The sequence below is a fragment of the Prionailurus bengalensis genome, chromosome A2, assembly GCF_016509475.1.
Source record: "Prionailurus bengalensis isolate Pbe53 chromosome A2, Fcat_Pben_1.1_paternal_pri, whole genome shotgun sequence".
NCBI lineage: Eukaryota > Metazoa > Chordata > Mammalia > Carnivora > Felidae > Prionailurus > Prionailurus bengalensis.
In genome coordinates, this window is record NC_057348.1 from 95,171,300 (window position 1) to 95,194,066 (window position 22,767).

General features: G+C 40.0%; 2 protein-coding genes across 4 annotated transcripts in view; one reads left to right on the forward strand and one right to left on the reverse strand.

Annotated features, from left to right (window-relative positions):
• ANKIB1 (ankyrin repeat and IBR domain containing 1) overlaps nt 1–3,261 on the forward strand; it is a 146,727-nt gene extending 143,466 nt beyond the window's left edge. For both annotated transcript variants that reach the window (XM_043588833.1, XM_043588834.1), the window contains exon 20: nt 121–3,261. In XM_043588833.1, the coding sequence (XP_043444768.1) occupies nt 121–861 (741 nt within the window). In that variant the 3' untranslated portion in view covers nt 862–3,261. The remainder of the gene's footprint in view (nt 1–120) is intronic.
• A 14,740-nt stretch (nt 3,262–18,001) lies between these two features.
• Nucleotides 18,002–22,767, reverse strand: part of LOC122487873 (protein lifeguard 1-like) — a 31,092-nt gene continuing 26,326 nt past the window's right edge. For both annotated transcript variants that reach the window (XM_043588842.1, XM_043588841.1), the window contains exons 10-11: nt 22,556–22,603; nt 18,002–18,531 (exon numbers count right to left, since the gene is read on the reverse strand). In XM_043588842.1, the coding sequence (XP_043444777.1) occupies nt 18,379–18,531; nt 22,556–22,603 (201 nt within the window). In that variant the 3' untranslated portion in view covers nt 18,002–18,378. The remainder of the gene's footprint in view (nt 18,532–22,555; nt 22,604–22,767) is intronic.

Sequence of the window (22,767 nt, forward strand, 5' to 3'; positions counted from 1 at the left end):
CAATAATTCTGTATAAATAGAGGTAGTATTTATCTGGTGAAAGAATAGTTGGTAAACTTCATTAGGTTAAATAATTTTTCCTTTTAAATTTTAAAGTGATTTAACTTTCTGTTGCCTCAGGCTCTGAGTTCCTTGGATGAAGATGATCCCAATATACTTCTTGCAATACAATTGTCATTGCAAGAATCCGGGCTGGCCATTGATGAGGAAAATAGAGACTTCCTCAATAATGAAGCATCCTTAGGAGCGATAGGCACCTCTTTACCTTCCAGACTAGACTCAGTCCCCAGGAACACAGATAGCCCTCGGGCTGCACTGAGCAGCTCTGAGCTGTTGGAACTTGGTGACAGCCTCATGAGATTAGGAGCAGAGAGTGGCCCATTTTCAACTGACACTCTGAGTTCACACCCTCTCAGTGAGGCGAGAAGTGAATTCTATCCCTCATCCAGTGACCCTGACTCAGCTGGCCAGGATGCCAACATCAATGACAATCTTCTTGGCAACATCATGGCTTGGTTTCATGACATGAATCCTCAGAGTATCGCCCTGATTCCTCCAGCAGTTACAGAAATCAGTGCAGATCCCCAGCTCCCCTGTGTCAAAGATGAATCAGAAGGTAAGAGGGATGTGGAGCTGGTGCCACCAGAAGATTCAGTGTTTGAAGATGCCGTGGTCAGTGAAGGTAGAGGAACCCAAATAGAAGAAGAAAATCCTTTGGAAGAAAATATTCTGGCTGGGGAAGCAGCATCTCAAGCTGGCATTAGTAGTAATGAGGCAGCCAACAATGGGGATGGTTCAGATGCTTCAAGCCAAACACCTCAGACCTCAAGTGACTGGCTTGAACAAGTACATTTAGTGTGAACTGCACACCTCTGGGCTCTAAACGAATCACAGGTACAGATGGTATTCTAGTGGAGTATGCTTTGTAGAGACTTGATCCACTTAATTCCAACTCAATTATAAACCACTGACATTAGTATTGAATACGAAGGAGTTCCCTTGAATGGTAGCTTCATTTCTGATTACCTTAGAGGGAATTTCTTTTGTATTTAATTGGATAGCTTTTCCCCTTTGTGCTGACAAAAAAGAGTAAGAGAAACACAAATGGAATAAATAGGCTAGATTCCACATTGTGAGAAAATGCAGTCCTCTGTTTAGCCTAAAGTCAGCGATACTTAAATTGAATGTTTAAATTAAAGGCTTACTCCCTAATCCTTGGGTGGTTTTTTCCTGTTTTAAAGAAAAAAGTTTTCTTCATTTTAGAAGTTATTTTGGACAGATCTAATAACATGTTGTTCCTCAATCTCTTTGTGCTCTTCTATAACTTTATTCCTTTTTGTCTGAGCGGTGTGAATTGAGGTATCCAAGGCATCTCTTTAGTGCTACGTCTACCACAGTGTAGTTTTAATAGTCACATGAATCAAAGATTTCTTTTCATGTCTATTTCCAGTCCACTTGTGCCAAACTGACTCATGCACTAACAAGGCGTTTAGGTGTGCAGTGTCCTAGAGGGCTCCAGAGTAGTCTCAGCCTTCTCGGGAGTTAAAGGTGCCACTTGGTACCGGAATATAATGGGCTTTTGTTGCCATGGAGACTGCATTTAAATAAATGTAGCCTGTAGCTTAAGTTAACTAAACCTAATGCTGCTGTTAAAAACAGTTTATTTTAATATTAAAATACAGTTGATTAGCAACAGCGGTGCTGTATTTTAAGAGACACTTTATTGGAAGTGCAATCATAGTTCTTTGTTTTCACACTTTTACAGTGCATTCTAATTACTAATGGGTGCAATTACTTTTAATGGTGTTTTATAAAATAGAAAAAAAGTGGAGTTTTCATGAGTTATAGTAAATCCCACAATTATTAAAAAATTTCAATAAAACATCCTGCGCAACATGTTACCGTGCCTTTGCCTAACTAAATGGATAGTTGCCAGTTAAATAAGTGAGTAATTGAAATTTCAGTGTCTCTTCTGAAGTAACTATGCTATGAATTGCAAAGACCTCCATAAAACCACCCATGGCCTTGCCTTTACAGTAAATATAACTACTAAATGTTCAATCGGTTTGTTTGCCTAAATAGCAAATGCTGACATGTGTTTGTTCTATTGCACAATACTCATTTGCTGTGTGATTACTGTTTAGTGTTGAAAAAAAATCAACTTCCTAGTTATCAGTGTCTTACTGTGAAGAAAATACTGGTCTTAGTTGTAATTAAGATACAGTGATACAGTGTGTAATTAAAACTAGAGTAAACTTGGAATGGCTGTTTTACTTACATATTATCAAAACTAGCGTAACATAAACAAAATAGATATGCAACACTCCATTTAATGTTTTGCCAGATTCTTACCAGAAATCTACAGATACCAAAATTTCAGTACTGAGTTTGTACAGGCAAGTCCTGGGCTGGGTAAAAGGTTAACATTAGTATGGATATACATGTGAGTTGTGATTACGGTTTTTATTTTTTTTTTCCTCCAAAACCTGTTTCTGAAACTCTTGTACTTGGAATTCATATGGCTAGGACACTCTATTAGAGTACTTAATATTCCCCGGGTTCCCTTAGAATAAACTGTGTGTGAATCGCTCCTAGGCCATGGATATCAAAGGTCCACATTAGCTTTTATTTCCCCGGTCTTCAGAAACAGTGATATCAATCCCCAGTAAATTAGTTGGGGAAAATATTGACTTTGTCTACAGTGTATTACTGTATATTCAACTGAAACAGTCCATTAAAGGATTTTTTTACAAATTTATTTTGGATTAAAAATATCAACACCAATCAGTTTTTAGACCGAGTTGTAACTTTTCAATAGAAAGAGTCTTTGTATCACATTGAGGCGTCTTGCGAAGCTGCAATAAGGTGAGAAAGAGTGCTCTGTGTGAAGACAGTGTATGTGATGGGTTCTGGTTCCTTGCGCCTTGTGCAGTACCCTTTGTTTCTGTGCTATCTCCTGAGCATGAAAAATGATCATTATTCAATTTGTATTTCCTTGGTACATATTTTAAAAACAACACAGTCATTGACTTTACAGTTCAGAAATAAAGTTTGGCAAAGCCTATTTTGTAAACAAGTTAATTTTATAATGTAAAAAAAAAAAATTACTCTAACCTTGACTTGTTATTTGCACTTTCATAGTCTATACTTGATACATTCCCACTTTATATACAGTAGGATTCTACAAACGTGTAGATGTTTGGCCAAATGAATGCTGTTAATATGTAAAATTCTTTGATTAAACATTTATTACTTAAACTACTTCACTTTTGTCTCATTACATTATAGACTTTGTTTTAACCAAGTCAGGAAGTTGATTTTCTTCAAATTAAATTCTCTCCAAAAAAATGGGATTAATTTGGTTCTTACATGTAACTAATTAGTGCATAATATTTTTTACACTAGCCCACTATTTTATACCCCAAAGATAAACTCTGAAACACTGCATGACAATGTGTTAAAACATTGTGACTTCAGTGCTTTTATTTTCATCACTTTCAGGAGAAAAGTGTTAGGATTTTTCCTTGAAATCTCTAATAGAAACACACAGGAAAAGATAGAATTTTAAGGTGTTTTGTGAAACTGCTTAGGACAGGAAAAAGAGTTTATGCCAAATGAATAGAAACACCATCATTGTATTATTCTATCTCCTCTAAGTTACCAAAACAGCCCTTTGCATCTGAACTTCAGGCTTTGTGGGGTCTGCCAGGGATAACTACTTAGTCATGTATTTATGTTTTTCATCGTGTGACTCTGAAGCTTAATCACTAATGTCCATCTACTGAATGATTCTTCAGATGTTGTTTATTGCAGCCACCGATCTCATTTTCTCCTTTTAGTTCTCAAATGTTGTTGCTTATTACCTGTCATGAATTAAAAGCTGAGACTTAACTGAAGTTCGCTTTGTAATTTTAAAACAGTTACAGTTAGTATATCTCTGAAGAGTAAAATCTTGGAATCTAAATAACAAATTTTGGGAGTCTTTTTAAGGCTGAAATAAAAACTCTAAGAAAAAAAATTGTCACATGCTCTACACTTGGGCTGAGTTATATTATGTCAGCCTTGGACCATCAGCATAATTATTGGGTCTTCTCCTTAGCAACGGTATATTACTGCCTTGTCAGTCATCACCCTCTCACCAGAATAGATTTCTTTCTAGAAAAATGCAAGTGGCCGTTTCCAGACTATTATGTGACTGTCCTTATTTTAGAAACTGGCAGTAGTCCTAATTCTTAAAGAGAGATGGACCAGAAAAGTTTTCTTTAGCTCTATGTCCCACTTAGGACTGACAGGTGGCTGACATACTGAGTGGTGGGCACACTTTTAAAGGACTTATCCTTCTTCAGTTTTTGAAACTATAATTTGAAAACATTCTTGATTAGGCTACACATCATTTTGTAGCCAGCTATTGCCCAAGGGCCTAGCCTGCACAGGGCGTCCACTTACAGAGAGGATGAAAGAGAAATACACGAAAGAACAAACACAATATTGGAAAAGCTGTCAGACAAGACTGTCCAGTTCTGTTGCACCTCTTCTGTACCTACACACTTTGCTGGGTGGGCCAAGACCACAGGGCTGACAACAGTTTTGCCTGGGTATTTCTCAGGATGTATGTAGTTAGTAACCTTGAGGACAGGGAGCAGGCCTGCTGTAAAAGTGGATTCCTCACCCTGTGTTTCTCAATTGCATGCTTGACATCTCTCCGGGACCAGTGCATTGCCCGTGTGGATCTAGGGACAATGGGAACTGCAACAAACATGCTAATGTTCATTCTGCAGGCTGTGTTAAGAATGCTAAATAAAATCCTTGACCTCTGACCCAGGAGTCTTGTGTCTTCTGTCAGCAGCCATGATACTGTGACTGGTTCTTACTGATAGGGTAAAATCAAATCCCAGACCTGGCAATTTTGGCTATGGGGATGGAATGCTGACAGAAACATGATTTTTCTGGAAGAGGAACCATGGGCCAGATTTGGGAATCTAAGACTCACCAGAATCTACCTGGTAGTGAATGCTCTCACCCAGGTGACGGGGGGTGAGGGAGAAAGGCTTCCCTCTGTCCTACTTACTACTGAACAGAAGTTAACCTAATGTTTAAAGGCTTAACCATAAAAGCTAGGATTAAACAAGCTGCCCAAATGGTACCTTGATGGCTGGTGATTCCTGCAGGCAGGCAGAGGAAGGAACATTTTCATGACAAGCAATCAGCAATTCCTGTGACCCTATCTGAAAGGTTATATTGCTGTAGTTCCTGAGTCAAGGAGCCCCCAAACATAAAATAAATGCTGTCAGCAATAAGAAATTTGCTTTTTGATTGAGAGCTTTAGGTAGACCAAAAACTTTAAAGGTTCGTTTGGTTGGGCTGCAAGCAGTCGTGACACTGTTCAACTGCAAAAGTGTATGCAAAGCCTTGCCTGAGAGTGTAGAGCAGGCGGCCCTCACAATGTGGGTAAAACACATTGTGGCACGTGGAGAAGAAAGGAGCCTCTGGGCCCTGGTTCTCTCTGTATGCTGACAGGCATCACCACTGCCATGGGAGAGCTAGTTGGAGCACTGACCCTGGAGTGAGGGGCTAAAGGAGAAAAAAGCCAACAGTTCAGTTTCTTCCCCACAGGTTAGCCTCTCCCACCTCCTCAGGTTTCCCACTCTCTTGGTAGGGGGATAGCAGGATCCTGCACCCATATGCCACCTGCTATAGCTCCCAACTCACACATATTTTACACTGTTTGCACAAGCTCCACAGCAGAGAAGGGAGGACTTCCCTTATGAGTGGGGCCTTATGGGTGATTCAGTGTAATGTTGCAGGTTCCAAATCCAAATGTGGAGTTGATGGGTTAATGCTTACGATTACCTGTCTCATAATTGTCACTGGGATTTCTCCCATTCGAGGACTGCCATACCCAGAGAAGTAACAGTGGGGCATGTAAATTGCTCCCTGGTTAGCCCAGCTGTCTCCTCTCCAGTGGTCCAACAGAAACAATAAAAGAAACCCCAGCAGGAGAAAGGAAGATCACTCCTGTGAAAGTATGCAGACCATTTCCCAGCACAACATTGCCACCTGCCTGATGCAGCCACTAAGTACAACCATTTTAAAGAAATTCACCTATCAACCTGCTGCTAGGCCCTTGTTGAAACTGAATGCCTGACCCATGGAGGCCTTGTGACTCATTGGGATGACCTCTCCAATTTGAAGTGAGTTAGCTGGAATTAGAAAATTAACACAGGCCAAACAGGCCCTGCAAGTCAAATAGAAATTATGTTAGAAGAGGTATAATTGAGAGTACAGCTAGCTTGGAAGTAAGGAAGTAACCAAGTAACCAAGGAAGTAAATATCTCAATTTTACATGAATAAATTAGTAGGTACCCCTTCAGGAAATACTTTGATATATTACTTCAACCTGAAAAAAAGGCAATGGCTTAGTGGAGGGGTCTCAGTACACAGTAAGGCCTGCACTTGGTTCAATTGCTCGGCAGAAACTCCTACCAAATCCCAGGAAATAGTGCTTTAAGCTATAGATGATATATTCGAAAACTTATACACAAAGTCAAAAATAGCTAAAAACTATTACTTAGAAGTGGCACGCATCCCTTCCAACATCAAAACTATAATACTCAGGGACAGGAGCAAAGATGGTGGAACAGCATGGAAGTTTTCTTTGCATCTCGCGTCCATGAAATACAGCCAGATCAACACTAAACCATCCTGCACACCTAGAAAACTGATCTGAGGATTAACACAACAATCTGCACAACCTGAACCACAGAACTCAGCAGGTACGTGGTGCAGAGAGGTGAACTGGGGAAGGGAGAAGCCGCAGAGGGCAGGGAGCTGTTTTTGCATGTGGAGACAGGACAGAGACAGGAAAACTACTCCCCCCCCCCCCCCAAAAGCAGCTGGAGAGAAAGTGGTAAAGTGGAGAAGCCAGAGACAAAGGACGGGTACACGATTGCGGATCAGGGAGAGCAGAGAGTTCCAATTCTAGAGACTGGGTACCTGTGTGAGGCCATTGTCACCCCTCCCGCGCATGCGCATACACACCTACAAGCGCCACAACAATATACCCCAGCAAGCTAAGCAGTGCCATCTAGTGGGGAACGGAGCTGTTGCACTAACCCCACCCAACTGGGCCAACCACACTCTTCAGGAACACCACAAATCTCTCTGCCTGCTTACTTTACGGACTATGAAGTGCTTCACAGTTTGACTTCTAGGGGAAAACGATGTAATGTCAATCGTATTTCAGTCTGTTTGCTGGTCCATCTATTCAATTTTCTTTATTTTCTTTTCTGTTTCTTTTCTTTTTCTTCAATACAGAAAGGGAAAAAAATTATTTTCATTTTCAATCCTTATTAAAATATTTTTTCTACTATATTTTTTGGGTTTTTGTACATTTTTCAAATTTTATTTTACTTCCATCATTTCATTTTATTTCATTGTATTCATTTTCTCAAAAATTCAAACGTTTTCCTCCCTCCCCCCTCCTTTTCTCTATCTTTCAACCTCCTTTCAATAACCAGACCAAAACACACCAATGATCTAGCATAATTTATTTGATATGTGTGTGCATGTGCGTGTGTGTGTGTGTGTGTCATTTCTTATTTTTTAATTTCACTGTTTTTTTTTTACCTTATTAATTCCTTTTCTTCCTTCAAAATGACAAAACAAAGGAATTCACCCCAAAAGCAGGAGCAGGAAGAAACAACAGCCAGGGACTTACTCAACACGGATACAAGCAAGAAGTCTGAACCAGAATTTACAATCACAATAATAAGAATACCAGCTGGGGTCAAAAATAGATTAGAATCCCTTTCCGTGGAGATAAAAGAAGGAAAAGCTAGTCAGGATGAAATAAAAAATGCCATAACTGAGCTGAAATCTCGAGTGGATGCCACGGCAGCAAGGATGGATGAAGCAGAACAGCGCATCAGTGATACAGAGGACAAACTTATGGAGAATAATGAAGCAGAAAAAAAGAGGGAGACTAAGGCAAAAGCGCATGATTTAAGTATTAGAGATCAGTGACTCATTAAATAGGAACAACATCAGAATCATAGGAGGTCCCAGAAGATGAAGAGAGAGAAAGAGGGGTAGAAGGGTTACATGAGCAAATCACAGCAGAAAACTTCCCTAACCTGGGGAAAGACACAGACATCAAAATCCAGGAAGCACAGAGGACTCCTGTAAGATTCAACAAACACCAACCATCAGCAAGGCATATCATAGTCAAATTCACAAAATACTCAAGCAAGGAAAGGATCATGAAAGCAGCAAGGGGGAAAAAAAGTCCTTAACCTACAAGGGAAGACAGATCAGGTAGGTCTGCAGCAGACCTAGCCACAGAAACTTGGCAGGCCAGAAAGGAGTGGCAGGATATATATTCAATGTGCTGAATCTGAAAAATATGCAGCCAAGAATTCTTTATCCAGCAAGGCTGTCATTCAAAATGGAGGGAGAGATTAAAAGTTTCCCACACAAACAAATATTAAAGGAGCTTGGGACCACTAAATCAGCCCTGCAAGAAATTTTTAGGGGGAGTTTCTGAGGGGATAAAAGTCGAAGAGAAAAGAGAGAGAGAGAGAGACCAAAAACTACAAAGGTCCCAGAAAGGACCAGAGAACACCACCAGACACTCCAACTCTACAAGAAACATAATGGCAATAAATTCATATCTTTCAGTACTCACTCTAAACGTCAAAGGACTAAATGCTCCAATCAAAAGACATAGGGTAACAGAATGGATAAGAAAACGAGATCCATCTATATGTGCTGTTTACAAGAGACCCACTTTAGACCTAACGACACCTTCAGACTGAAAGTAAGGGGATGGAGAACCCTCTATCATGCTAACGGTCACCAAAAGAAAGCTAGAGTAGCCATACTTATATCAGACAATCTAGACTTTAAAATAAAGACTGTAACAAGAGATGAAAAAGGGCATTATATCATAATTAAGGGGTCTACCCACCAAGAAGACCTGACAATTGTAAACATGTATGCTCCAAATGTGAGAGCACCCAAATAGATAAATCAATTAGCCACAAACATAAAGAAACTCATTGATAACAATACCATAATAGTAGGGGACTTCAACACCCCACTGACAACAATGGACAGATCATCTAAACACAAACTCAACAAGGAAACAATGGCTTTGAATGACACCCTGGACCCGATGGACTTAACAGAGATAGTCAAAACATTGCATCCTAAAGCAGTGGAATATACATTCTTCTTCAGTGCACATGGAACGTTCTCCAGAATACATCACATACTGGGACACAAATCAGCCCTCAACAAGTACAAAAAAGTCGAGATCATACCATGCATATTTTCAGACCACAACACCATGAAACTCGTAATCAACAACAAAAATCTTGGAAAGATAACAAATACTTGGAGACGAAAGAACATCCTACTGAAGAATGAGTGGGCTAAGCAAGAAGTTAAAGGGTAAATTAAAAAGTACATGGAAGCCAATGATAATGATAACACCACAGCCCACAACCTCCAGGACACAGCAAAGGGGGTCATAGGAGGGAAGTATATAGCAATCCAGGCCTTCCTAAAGAGGTAAGGAAGGTCTCTGATACACAGCCTAACCTTACACCTTAAGGAGCTGGAAAAAGAACAGCAAAATAAAACCCCAAACCAGCAGAAGACAGGAAATAGTAAAGATTAGGGCAGAAATCCATGCTATCGAACCCAAAAAAACCCAGTAGAACAGATCAATGAAACCAGAAGCTGGTTCTTTGACAGAACTAACAAAATTGATAAACCCCTGGCAGGTCTGATCAAACAGAAAAAGGAAAGGACCCAAACAAATAAAATCAAGAATGAAAGATGAGAGATCACCTCCAACACAGCAGAAATAAAAACAATAATAAGAGAATATTATGAGCAATTATATGCCAATAAAATGGGCAACCTGGAAGAAATGGACAAATTCCTAGAAACATATAAACTACCAAAACTGAAACAGGAAGAAGTAGAAAATTTTAACAGGCCCATAACTAGTAAGGAAATCGAATTAGTAATCAAAAGCCTGCCAAAAACCAAGAGTCCAGGGCCAGATGGCTCTCCGGGGGAATTCTACCAAACATTTAAGCAAGAGTTAACACCTATTCTCTTGAAGCTGTTCCCAAAAATAGAAATGGAAGGAAAACTTCCAAACTCTTTCTATGAAGCCAGCATTACCTTGATTCCAAAACCAGACAAAAACCCCACTAAGAAGAACTCTAGGCCGATTTCCCTGACGAACATGGAGGCAAAAAGTCCTCAACAAGGTATTAGCGAACCGGATCCAACAATACATTAAAAAAATTATTCACCACGACCAAGTGGGATTTATACCCGGGATGCAGGGCTGGTTCAATATCCGCAAAAACAATCAATGTAATTCTTCACGTCAATAAAACAAAGGACAAGAACTACATGATCCTCTTCATAGATGTAGAGAAAGCATTTGACAAAATACAGCATCCTTTCTTGATAAAAACCCTCAAGAAAGTAGGGATAGAAGGAGCATACCTCGAGATCAGAAAAGCCATATATGAAAGAACCGCCGCTGATATCATCCTCAATGGGAGAAACTGAGAGCTTTCCCCCTAAGGTCAGAAACAATACAGGGCTGTCCACTGTCACCACTGTTATTCAACACAGTATTGGAAGTCTTAGCCTCAGCAATCAGACAGCACAAAGCAATAAAAGGCATCCAAATCAGCCAGGAGGAGGTCAAACTTTAACTCTTCGCAGATGACATGATACTCTATATGGAAAACCCAAAAGATTCCACCAAAATAAACAAACGAACAAACAAACAAACAAGCTGCTAGAACTGATCCATGAATTCAGTAACATGACCAGGATATAAAATCAGTGCACAGAAATTGGTTGCATTCCTATACACCAATAATGAAGCAACAGAAAGAGAAATCAAAGAATTGATCCCATTTACAGTTGCACCAAAACCCATAAAATACCTAGGAATAAATCTAACCAAAGAGGTGAAAAATTTATACACTGAAAACTATAGAAAGCTTATGAAAGAAATAGAAGACACACAAAAAAAGGAAAAATATCCCATGCTCCTGGATAGGAAGAACAAATATGGTTAAAATGTCAATACTACCCAAAGCAGTCTACATATTCCATGCAATACCTATCAAAATAACACCAGCATTCTTCACAGAGCTAGAACAAACAAACCTAAAATTTGTATGGAACCAGAAAAGACCCCAAATAGCCAAAGCAATCTTGGAAAAAAAAAAAAAAACCAAAGCAGGAGGCATCAACAATCCCGGACTTCAAGCTGTATTACAAAGCTGTAATCATCCAGACAGTATGGTACTGGCACAAAAACAGACACTCTGATCAGTGGAACAGAATAGAGAACCCAGAAATGGACCCCAAATGTATGGCCAACTAATCTTTGGCAAAGCAGGAAACAATATCCAATGGAATAAAGACAGTCTCTTCAGCAATTGATGCTGGGAAAACCGGACGGCAACATGCAGAAAAATGGACCTGGATCACTTTCTTACACCATACACAAAAATCAACTCAAAATGGATGAAAGACCTAAACCTAAGACAGGAAGCCATCAAAATCCTTGAGGAGAAAGCAGGCCAAAACCTCTTTGACCTTGGCCGCAGCAACTTCTTACTCAACACGTCTCTGGAGGCAAGAGAAACAAAAGCAAAAATGGAACTATTGGGACGTCATCAAAAGAAAACTTCTGCACAGCGAAGCAAACAATCAGCAAAACTAAAAGGCAACCGACAGAATGGGAGAAGTTATTTGCAAACAACATATCAGATAAGGCGTTAGTATCCAAAATCTATAAAGAACTTATCAAACTCAACACCCAAAAAACAAATAATCCAGGGAAGAAATGGGCAAAAGACATGAATAGACACTTCTCCAAAGAAGACATCCAGATGGCCAACCAACACATGAAAAAATGCTCAACGTCACTCATCATCAGGGAAATACAAATTAAAACCACAAGGAGATATCACCTCACACCTGTCAGAATGGCTAACATGAACAACTCAGGCAACAACAGATGTTGGCAAGGAAACAGAGAAAGAGGGTCTCTTTTGCACTGCTGGTGGGAATGCAAACTGGTACAGCCACTCTGGAAAACAGTATGGAAGTTCCTCAAACAATTAAAAATAGAACTACCTTACGACCCAGCAATTGCAGTACTAGGTATTTATCCAAGGTATACAGGTGTGCTATTTCGAAGGGACACATGCACCCCAATGTTTATAGCAGCACTATCAACAATAGCCAAAGTATGGAAAGAGCCCAAATGTCCATCGATGGATGAATGGATAAAGATGTGGGGTGTGTGTGTGTGTGTGTGTGTGTGTGTGTGTGTATCTGTCGGCAGTCAAAAACAATGAAATCTTGCTGTTGGCAACTACGTGGATGGAACTAGAGGGTATTATGCTAAGTGAAATTAGTCAGAGAAAGGCAAATATCATATGATTTCACTCATATGAGGGCTTTAAGATACAAAACAGATGAACATAAGGGAAGGGAAGCAAAAATAATAGAAAAACAGGGAAGGGGACAAACCATAAGAGACTCTTAAATATGGAGAACAAACAGAGGGTTACTGGCGGGGTTGTGGGAGGAGGGATGGGCTAAATGGGTAAGGGGCATTAAGGAATCTAATCTTGAAATCATTGTTGCACTATATGCGAACTCACTGGATGTAAATTAGAAAATTAAATAAAAATAAAACTAGAATCACTCATGTTCAAAATGGTATTTTAACATTTTTAAATATGAGAAAGATAATAAATATTTACCACAGACGAAAAAAGATACATGGCTAATATATAAGCATATGAAAAGTTCCACATTACTCCACCAGGAAATGCAAATTGAAATCACAATAGGACACACTACATACCTATAAAAGTGGCTAAAATAAATAACATCAACGCCAAATGCTTGCAAGGAGGAAGAGAAATGGGTCACTCATGCACCGCTGGTTGGAATAGATGATGGCACAGCCACGGTGGAAAATAGTTGGGTATTAAAACCATGCATCCACTTACCATATGACCCAGCACCCGCACACCTGGTGTGAAAGTGAGAAACATGTCCATGTAAAAACCTGTACACAACAGTTGAGAACAGCTTTACTCATAGAAGCTAAAAACCATGCATCCACTTACCATATGACCCAGCACCCGCACACCTGGTGTGAAAGTGAGAAACATGTTCATGTAAAAACCCGTATACAACAGTTGAGAACAGCTTTACTCATAGAAGCCAAAAACTGGAATCCACCACAATGTCCTCTAATAGAGGAATGGCTAACTGTATTCTATCCATGCATTAGACTAGTACTCAGCAATGAAAGGGTAGGAACAATTGACCCAATTTGTAACAGCTGGGGAGGATCTCAAAGGCATTATGCTGAGTGAAAGAAGCCAGTCTCAACATGTCACATATTGTGTGATTCCATTTACCATTTTTGAAAATACAAAATAGAGATGCAAACAAATTAGTGGTTATCAAGAGTTTGGGATGGTGGGGGCAGGGAGTAGTGTGTGTGACCATCGAGGGGTAGCACAAGGGTCATCTTTGTGGTGATGTCATAGTCTATCTTGGCTACCTTGGTTATGTGGTACAGTCACATAGAACTATATACATACATGTCGTACCAATGTCAGTTTCCTGGTTCTGGTGTTGTATGTTATGTAAGAACCATCGAGGAAAGTGGGTAAAGAGTATAGAGGGCCTCTCTACATTTTCTTTGTAACTTCCTGTGAATCTGTCATTATTTCAAAATAAAAATTAAAAAAGCAGGCCAAATTTGACATGCAGGCTATAGTTTGCTGACCGCATCTTTAGAGCAACAATCATAAATAAAATGTTGTCTTAGTGCATAATGAGCTGTCAGTAGTGCTGCAGCTTGGGAACCATTGATGAGATATTCAGCAGTTGACTTGTTGCAATGACTTGGATTAAGTAAACCTACTGAAACTGCCAACATTTGTTCTTGACAGTAATGTCAAGTATATGCCACAGCATTTCAGCTACTGACATTCTTTGAGCCACAGAGTGCCAAGTGGCATACTGATATTAAAAACAACAAAGCTTGGGCACCTGGGTGGCTTAATCAGTTAAGCATCCAACTCTTGATTTTAGCTCAGGTCATGATCTCAAAGTTGTGAGATCGAGCCCTGCATGGGGCTCCATGTTGGCAACATGGAACCTGCTTGGGATTCTCTCTCTCCCTCTCTGGCCCTCCTCACCCGCCCCGCCCTCTCCCCATCCCCCCCCCCCCCATGCTCCTCTCTCAAACTAAATTTTTTAAAAATGAACAAAGTTGACTGTGCAACAGCCTTTAACATGAGTAGTTTCAGCAAGGTCCACTTGTATGTAGATAAGTATTTGTGCTCATCACAACCTAGAAACCTAGAGCTAGATGAGGGAACCCATTTGGGATAATATAAGAAAAGAAGTTAAAATTATAGAATTCTATAGATTCTCCTCTCTTTTCCTGTAAGCTTCCATTGCCTATTGAGTACATCCTGAGTTGATTTTCAAGTGTGTCACACATTTGAGACCACTCCTGACAGATTTCCAAACTGGGGACTCTTCTCAGAAGACAGATTTCCAATACTGTGAATAAATTATCTCAGTGGATAGTCTATCTCACTGGATAGACTGATGCCAAGAGGTATGGCTTCCTCAGAGTCCTTACTAAATGCAAAAGTCAAAAGATTGTCATTTAAAAAAAAAAAAAGATTGTCATAGACATATTGGAATTTCTTTTAATCAAGTCACCGCTATGTAATGGCATACACAGTAGACTCACACAATAGCCTGTGTGTGGCTGTGAACATTGCTAAAACAACAGAAATACCTAATGTGGTGCTAGGACAGCAGAAACTTACCGAAATTGGCCAGCATGTCCTATTATATGCAGGAAGGTTTTCTTGATGCCAGGAGAGTACGCAAAACCTCAAGCTTCCCAGCTGAATTTTCTTCTTTTATGAAATTAATTCACCACGACTTGGGTACCAAAGCCTTTGGCAGTTGTATACGTGGCAATGTTTGTTAATGTATGCCGACCCAGGAGCTTTAGAGGGCCCTCCCAGATTTTTTGCTGGGTGGCTTTGAAAAAGTCCCTTTGTCTTCTACTTGCCCATATTTCAGAGGTTATGCTCATCTTCAGGACTTTGCCAGTAGTATTAAGTGGTTATAAACACATAAGAAACTCTACTTAAGTAGTGGAGATAGGGCTAATCTGAAACAATAGGTAACCAAAAAGTCAGGTGTATATGACTGTAGTGCTTGTACTTAAATTCAAATGTATTACTTGAGATCTGTAAATTCATCTGTGAGACAGATGCCTGACCCCAACAGAAAACAGAGGTGGGATTTGCAAATTGTTTTGCCCAGTCAGGTTCACTTCAATTCCATGTTAGCCTTCTTTATGATTAACTGTGGAACTCTGAAGAACCAAGACTAACCTCCTCAATGAATGGAATCAAACTTCCTTCCCCAGTAAGCTTTTTATTCCCCCAGCCCGGATTTTTCAATCTGATTCTACTTTATTCTATTTGTCTAATTTGCAATACCATAGCATCAAAAACAGACTGTGCAGACAACACTTGCCTAAATCTCTGGCCAATTGATCCATTTCAGACGGATGATAAGAGATTTATGCTATCATGATCCAGTCATCACAGAATTGTAATCCACTGTTGTTCTAACATTACCCAAACTGGAACTCTTTGGAGTATCAATTTTGAGAAGTTCATTTGCCTGATTCACAGCCTTATTTTCTCTAATACTTTCGATTAAGGAGGAAGGAGTTTTCCCAGTTCTCTTTGGCTGACTCCCAATGCAGAGTCCCTGGCAGCCAGATCAAACCTCTTCCATTCTTCTCTAAGCCCTGATTCCCCCAGCATGGGCTCTGCAGACCCTGCTTCCTCTGCTCCACAGCTCCCCGCTCCATCTCAAAAGAGGCTGCCACAGGTAAATGTTCCAATGCTTTTCTCCAGTTTTGGAAAAAAGGGCCCTGGGCCTGTCCAAGGCTATCCCTCCTCATATCCCTACTTATTTTGATTTTTTTCCCTCCATTTCTAGTACCTTCACTTCCTTCTGCCTTCAAATATGCCCCAAATTTCCCCTGTCCTGAAAAGTGAAAAACCAAAAAGTAAAAAAAAAAAAAAACGTACAACCTTTGCCTGCCCCTGCTGTTTCTCTCCTTCCAGAGATGAAGCAACCAGACTTCTCTCAGGGTCTGGCCTCTCCTTCCACAATGTTCATTTTTGCCTCCATGAAGTCTGGACTCTGTTCTCCTTGCTTCTCCAGATCAGTGATCCAGTAGTTGTCAGATTTGTTGGGTTTGTTATTGCTTTTTTGTGCCTTGACCTTTGAGTGTAGGTTAAATGAAACAATGTGTATTTTCAAGGGCCTAGAACACCACAGCCCTAAGTGAATTATAGGTATACTTCATCAACACCTTCCTGAAAGGCTTGTCTGGCCTCCATAATGTTATGCTTTCACTGCTCTGTTTTCATGTCCCACATTCTTTTTCTTCCTTCCATATCCTAATTATGGCATTTCCAAAACTTGGTCTTTGGACTACCCTATTTATGTCATTCCCATTTCATCTGTTCTCTCAGCCTCAGTTCTTGCTTGTGATGGCCCCCAATTACCTCTAGCCCCAAGCTTCATCTCCTGAAACTCTGCCAGATTAACATTTCCTCTCTTTTCAAGTAATCAAAATATCCAAACCTACTTTTATCACATCACAACTCCCCAAGCCATTTCTTTCTTTCTTCAGAAGGCTTTACTTTAGTAAGTGACAATTACCCACAGTAAAAACCTGCCCTGAAGAATCATCCAATCATACCTCAACCTCCATCAAACCTTTTGGCCATTATCATGGTCACATATGATTGACTCATTCTACCCCATTTATCAACTGTCCTTTAGTGCCTTCCGTGTATTGCATTAGCTCTCATACAACCTTCCTCTCTAACACCTCCCTTCTCTACTCTAACCCACCCACCATAATGCAGACTAATTCTCCTAAAGCACTACCTTCACCATGATACTGCAATCCAAATCTTATGCCTACAAGATAAAGGTCTGAAATCCTGAGCCTGAAAGTTGAGGTCCTTAATCACCTGGCATAACCATTCCTCTACATAAATCTTTCTTTCCAGCTTCCTCCCTGAGCCACCTGAAGCACACCAGGTGTGGGCCTGCTTCATGCCTTTGCTCATCCTGCAGACGTGACTTACATGCTTCCTGCTGGGGCGAGCACCAGAGACTGGCTGAAATTAGAAACAAGTGAGGCAAGAATGTAGCCACAGGTTCATTTGGATGGCTCTGAAACTGTGAACTTTTACATCTCAGTGAAAATTTTCTCATCAAGCATCTCACACCAACAAGGTGAGAGACTCCAGAAGGGATATAAAGACCTGTCTAATCTATGACCTTCAGGAACGTAATCAAACCAGTTATATAAGATATGTATAAATAAATAAGTGATGGAAAATGCTATGAGACTTCTTACTGCAGTGGGTATGGAGCTTCACTTTTGCAAGATGAAACATTTGTTGGAGATGGGTTGTACAATACTGTGAACGTACTTAACACTACTGAACTGTACAAGAATAGTTAAGATGGTAAATTTTGTTATGTGTGTTTTATCATGATTATTTTTTTAGTTGTTCCAGACAATCAGTGGAGGTGGTTGCTGAGTTAAGCCCAGGAGTATAGATGGGACAGTGGCAATATAGCTGATACTCTATCCTGAGCCCTTTTTGCACATTAACTCTCTTAATTTCCTCTGACCCCTACTAGATAGATACTACTATTCTCTCCAGTCTGACTCTGGAATACAGGGAAAAGGCAGAATTCTTTAGTTTATCTTAAAAAAAAAAAAAAAAAAGGTCAGATGCCAAAATATTCAAAAATGTCCACAGAATGTCCAAGAGAAGAGAATGGGTACATATAGGTTTCTGTAATCAAATTTATTCATGTAGAGAGATGTTGTTTACTGCTTGAAATACTGCCTGGAAAACTTCAACACTGTAATGGGCATCTTGCAAATGTTTGTAAGCATGTAATTTTGATACTCATCTTTTGAATTTATAAAAATTAGAAATGTCCCCCAGATAGTTTTGCAATGTGACAATAGAACCAAAAATATCACAGCTACAGCTACCATCTACTGAATGCTTGATTTAATTTGACAAAAAGTAAGTATCTTTAAATATTTTTGTTAACAAAAGGTTTATGAAGTGGTAACCTTCTCATGTCTGAGCCTGGCAACATTTCAGAAGCGTCCCTCCTTCCCTTTTTTCAACATGAACCAGTTTGGCCATATGACTACCGTGCCAGTCCAATCAGTTCCAAAATAAAAAGGAAAAGGTTGATTATGTCCAAGTAGATGTTCAGGGCAGCAAAAACATACTCCTCGGGGTGCAGGTCAGAGTGATGGTGGCGCCCTCCCACCATGAGCTGCACATCCATCACCAAGTACTTAAAGAAAAGAAGGAAGAATTAATTACAGAAATGGTATATTTCTATCAAATAAGTATCCTAAATTACCTGGAGAAAATATTTTAGCATCAGTAAAATATACTGCATAAAGTCGATTTATGGCTAAGTTAGGTTATTTTTACAGCCTCAGCCATTCACTATGTCCCGGAGTTTGTACTCTATTACAAGTGCTTCATCCTCCTGAGGCCAGCAGGATCAAGTCTGTGAGCCTTCTTTTGCTTTCCAAATCCAGAAAACTTTGTTCCTTTAGCCAATGAGGTGGGACAATTGGACACAGAGATAAACTACAAACTGCCCTGTATTTGGGATTTTCCCACATGTTCTTGGTGAACCAAGAATGAAAATAAAGATGGTTCCTGACCTTTAGATTGGTGTGCAGCAATAATGCTGAAATTCTTGGAGCTTTGGATGATAGCATTTTTCAAACCTTGCCATTGGAATGGCTTTGTGATGATGTTAGTATTTCCAAAACATAGAATGAGGGGAAGGTGGGATTTGTATATAGTTAAATATTTCCCCCAAATAAAAAGTGTAGCTCAGCTGCAGTAGGTAGAATGAGGAGCTCCTAAAACTGCAGGAAAAGAGCCAGAGAGCTCGCTCACGCTTGTGTTTGTGGCTGGGTGAGCAGCCCTGGGCAGCATGAGGACATTAGAGGAGGTTTCCTTAGAAACCCCTCGGTCCCAGGCAAACCAAGGACAGTTGGCCACCCTAAAAAGCAGGCTGCACAGCAGCTGAGCTTCCAGACTTCATTTATAACCCTGAGGTCCTGACTTCTACAGAGAAGCGCTTTTCTCTCTTCATCCCCTCCAAGAACTCCTGAATTTACCTTATTTCTTCCCATAAGAGGGATAATAACTTCTAATCGTTTCACAGACATGCCTTGGTGGTTAGGAGTACACCTTCCAGGTGAAATTATGTTTTTGAAGGCAGACAGGAAAGTGAGAGTGAGATGAGCTGGGATCCACCTGTCCCCCTCCCCCTCAGGGAGAATGGGGTTCAGGACACAACCCAAGACACAGCCAGCCCACAGGGAAGCCCCAGTTGGGATTCAGATCCCCAGGGGCATTTGGGAGTAACACCCTGCCTCACCCCCTACAACTCTGGTGGTTAAGCATCCCCTCCCTACCCCGCTGAAAAAATGTGAATGTCCCTCTTGCTTTATCTGTTTAGTGTTGGGTAGACCTGTCTGAGGCTACAAGAATTTTTGCTCTGCCTCCAAACTGGGAACAGAAACACCAATGTACTTTTGCATGGAAACAAACTAAGCCTGAAACAGGACACAAGAAATATAACAGCAGGCATCAATTGCAAAGGCTGAGAGCATAAGAGTAAAGGAAAATGAGCACAAGTTAGTTCCTTTCGGTATTCGGAGAAGAAATAAGAAAACTGAATTATACATACATAACTTCCTGGTCTAAATTTTTCTGACATTTGAAAATAGACAAGACATAATTCTAATAAAAAGGAAGGTGATGAAGCAAAATGTGGATATTTTTAAGCCGGTGATAGTATGTGGAGTTTATTACTCCATTCTTGGTACTTCTGGGTATGTTTGGAAATGCCAAAAATAATTAAAGGAAAACCTAAAATATGTGACATGATAAAAGCATAAAATGGAATACCATGTGCCTTTAAGAAAGAATGAACTTGGGGTGCCTGGGTGGCTCAGTCAGTTAAGTGTCCAGCTCTTGGTTTTAGTCAGGTTATGATCTCATGGTTTGTGAGTTTGAGCCCCACATCAGGCTCTGTGCTGACAGCACGGAGCCTGCTTGGGATTCTCTCTTTCCCTCTCTCTCTCTGCCCCTCCTGCAATCTCTCTCTCTCAAAAAAAAAAAAAAAAAAAAAAACTTAAAAAAAAAAAGAATAAGCTCAATCCATGACTGCTAATATGTGAATACCATTATTTTTGAGTGAAAAAGCAAAGGTAGAACCTTCTATATAGTATGATTACACTAAAAAGAAAGAGAAAGGGTGGGGGGTAGGTGTGAATGGCCAACACAACATTAAAGGAAAAAAAACAACATTGGAGGACTGATTCTGTCTGACTTCAAGACTTACTATGGAGTAAGACAGTATGGTATTGATGAAAGAAGAAACAAATAGATCAATAGAACAGACTAGAGAGCCCAGAAATTGATTCATGTAAATATGGTCAAGTGATCTTTGACAAAGGAGCAAAGGCAATACAATGGAGCAAAGATAATCTCTTCAACAAATGGTGCTGGAAAAACTGGGCATCCATATGCAAAAAAAACCAAAAAAACCAAAAAACCAAAAAACTTAGACAAAGACCTTACATCCTTCACAAAAATTTGTTTTATCATTGACCTAAGTGTAAAACACAAAACTATAAAGCTCTTAGAAGATAACAGAGGATCTTTTACCTAAGGTATGGTGGTGACTTTTTAGATATGACCCCAAAGGTATAATCCATGAAAGAAATAATGCATAAGCTGAAGTTCATTAAAATTAAAAACTTCTGCTCTGTGAAAGGCAATGTCAAGAGAATGAGAAAACAAGCCATAGATGGGAGAAAATATTTGCAAAAGAAACATCTGATAAAGGACTGTTGCCCCAAATACACACACACACACACACACTTAAAACTCAACAATAAGCAAACAATCTGATTTAAAAAGATCATTACTTGTTCTCTGGGCTGAAAAACATAAATGATACCTCACCAAAGAAGATACATGGATGGCAAATAAACACATTAATAGATACTCCTCATCATATGTCATAAGGGAAACAGAAATTGAAACAACAATAAGATACCACTATTAGAATGGCCAAATTCGGGAACACTTACAACATCAAATGCTGCTGAGGATGTTAAGTAACAAATTCTTATTCACTGTTTGTGGGAATGCAAAATGGTACAACTACTTTTGAAGACAGTTTGGCAGTTTCTTAAAAACTAAACATACTTTTTACCATCTGATCCAGTAATCACACTCCTTGCTATCTACCCATTGGAGTTGAAAACTATGTCCACAGAAAAACCTGCACAGGGATGTTGACAGCAGCTTTATTCATAATTGCCAAAACTTGGGAGCAAACAAGATGTCCTTCAATAGGTGGATGGATACATAAACTGTGGCACATCTAGACAATGGAATGTTATTCAGCACTAAAAAGAAATGAACTATCAGGCCATGAAAAGACCCAAAAGAACCTTAAGTGCACATCACTAAGTGAAATAAGCCATTCTGAAAAGGCTATATACGGTGTGCAACTATATGACATTCTGGAAAAGGTAAAATTTGGCAACAGGAGAAAGATTGGTGGTTGCCAGGAGTTGGAGGTAGGGGAGGAATCAAAAGGTGGAACACAAAGGGCTTTTAGGGCTTTTAAACACTCTGTATGATATCATAATGATGGAACCTGTCAATATATATTTATCTAGACCCATAGACTGACTGTACAACACCAAGAGTAAAGTCTAATGTGAATTATAACGCATCAATATACATTCGGCAATGTAACAAAGGTACCACCCTAGTGAGTGATGTTGATCGGGGGGGAGGCCATGCGTGTGTAGGGGCAAGGGATATGTGGGAAATGTCTGTGCCTTCCTCTCCCTTTTGCTGTGAACTTAAAAGTGCTCTAAAAATTGCCTTTATAAAGAAAAATAGGGGTGCCTGGGTGGCTCGGTTGAGTGTCTGACTTTGGCTCAGGTCATGATCTTGCAGTCCATGAGTTTGACCCCTGCATCAGGCTCTGTGCTGAGACCTTGGAGCCCGGATCCTGGAGCCTGCTTTGGATTCTGTGTCTCCCTCTCTCTGCCCCTCCCACACTCATGCTCTCTCTCTCTCTCTGTCAAAAATAAACATTTAACAAATTTTTTAAAAAAAGAAAAAGAAGAAGGAGAAGGAGGGAAAGGAAGAGGGGGAGGCATAGGAGGGGAAAATGAAATACTGACTCTAGTTGACTCTGGGCCTAGCACTTGTCAATGCACAGACCATATTCTTTGTCAAAGAGAGGGAGAAATTAGACTCACAAGTGAGAAGAGTACAGTTCCAAGTCCAGCATACAATAGGTGCAACCACTGCAAAGAGAAGAAACAATTGTATGTTAAGAAAAAGGTCTGGAATAACGAAAGGGCTCACTTAGTTTACTGCTGTCAGATAAGGACCCAGTATTAAGGAAAGTCACATCTGTGGGGAATTTCATCTTTTTGAACATAGTGGTCAACAGCATCTACTCAATTCC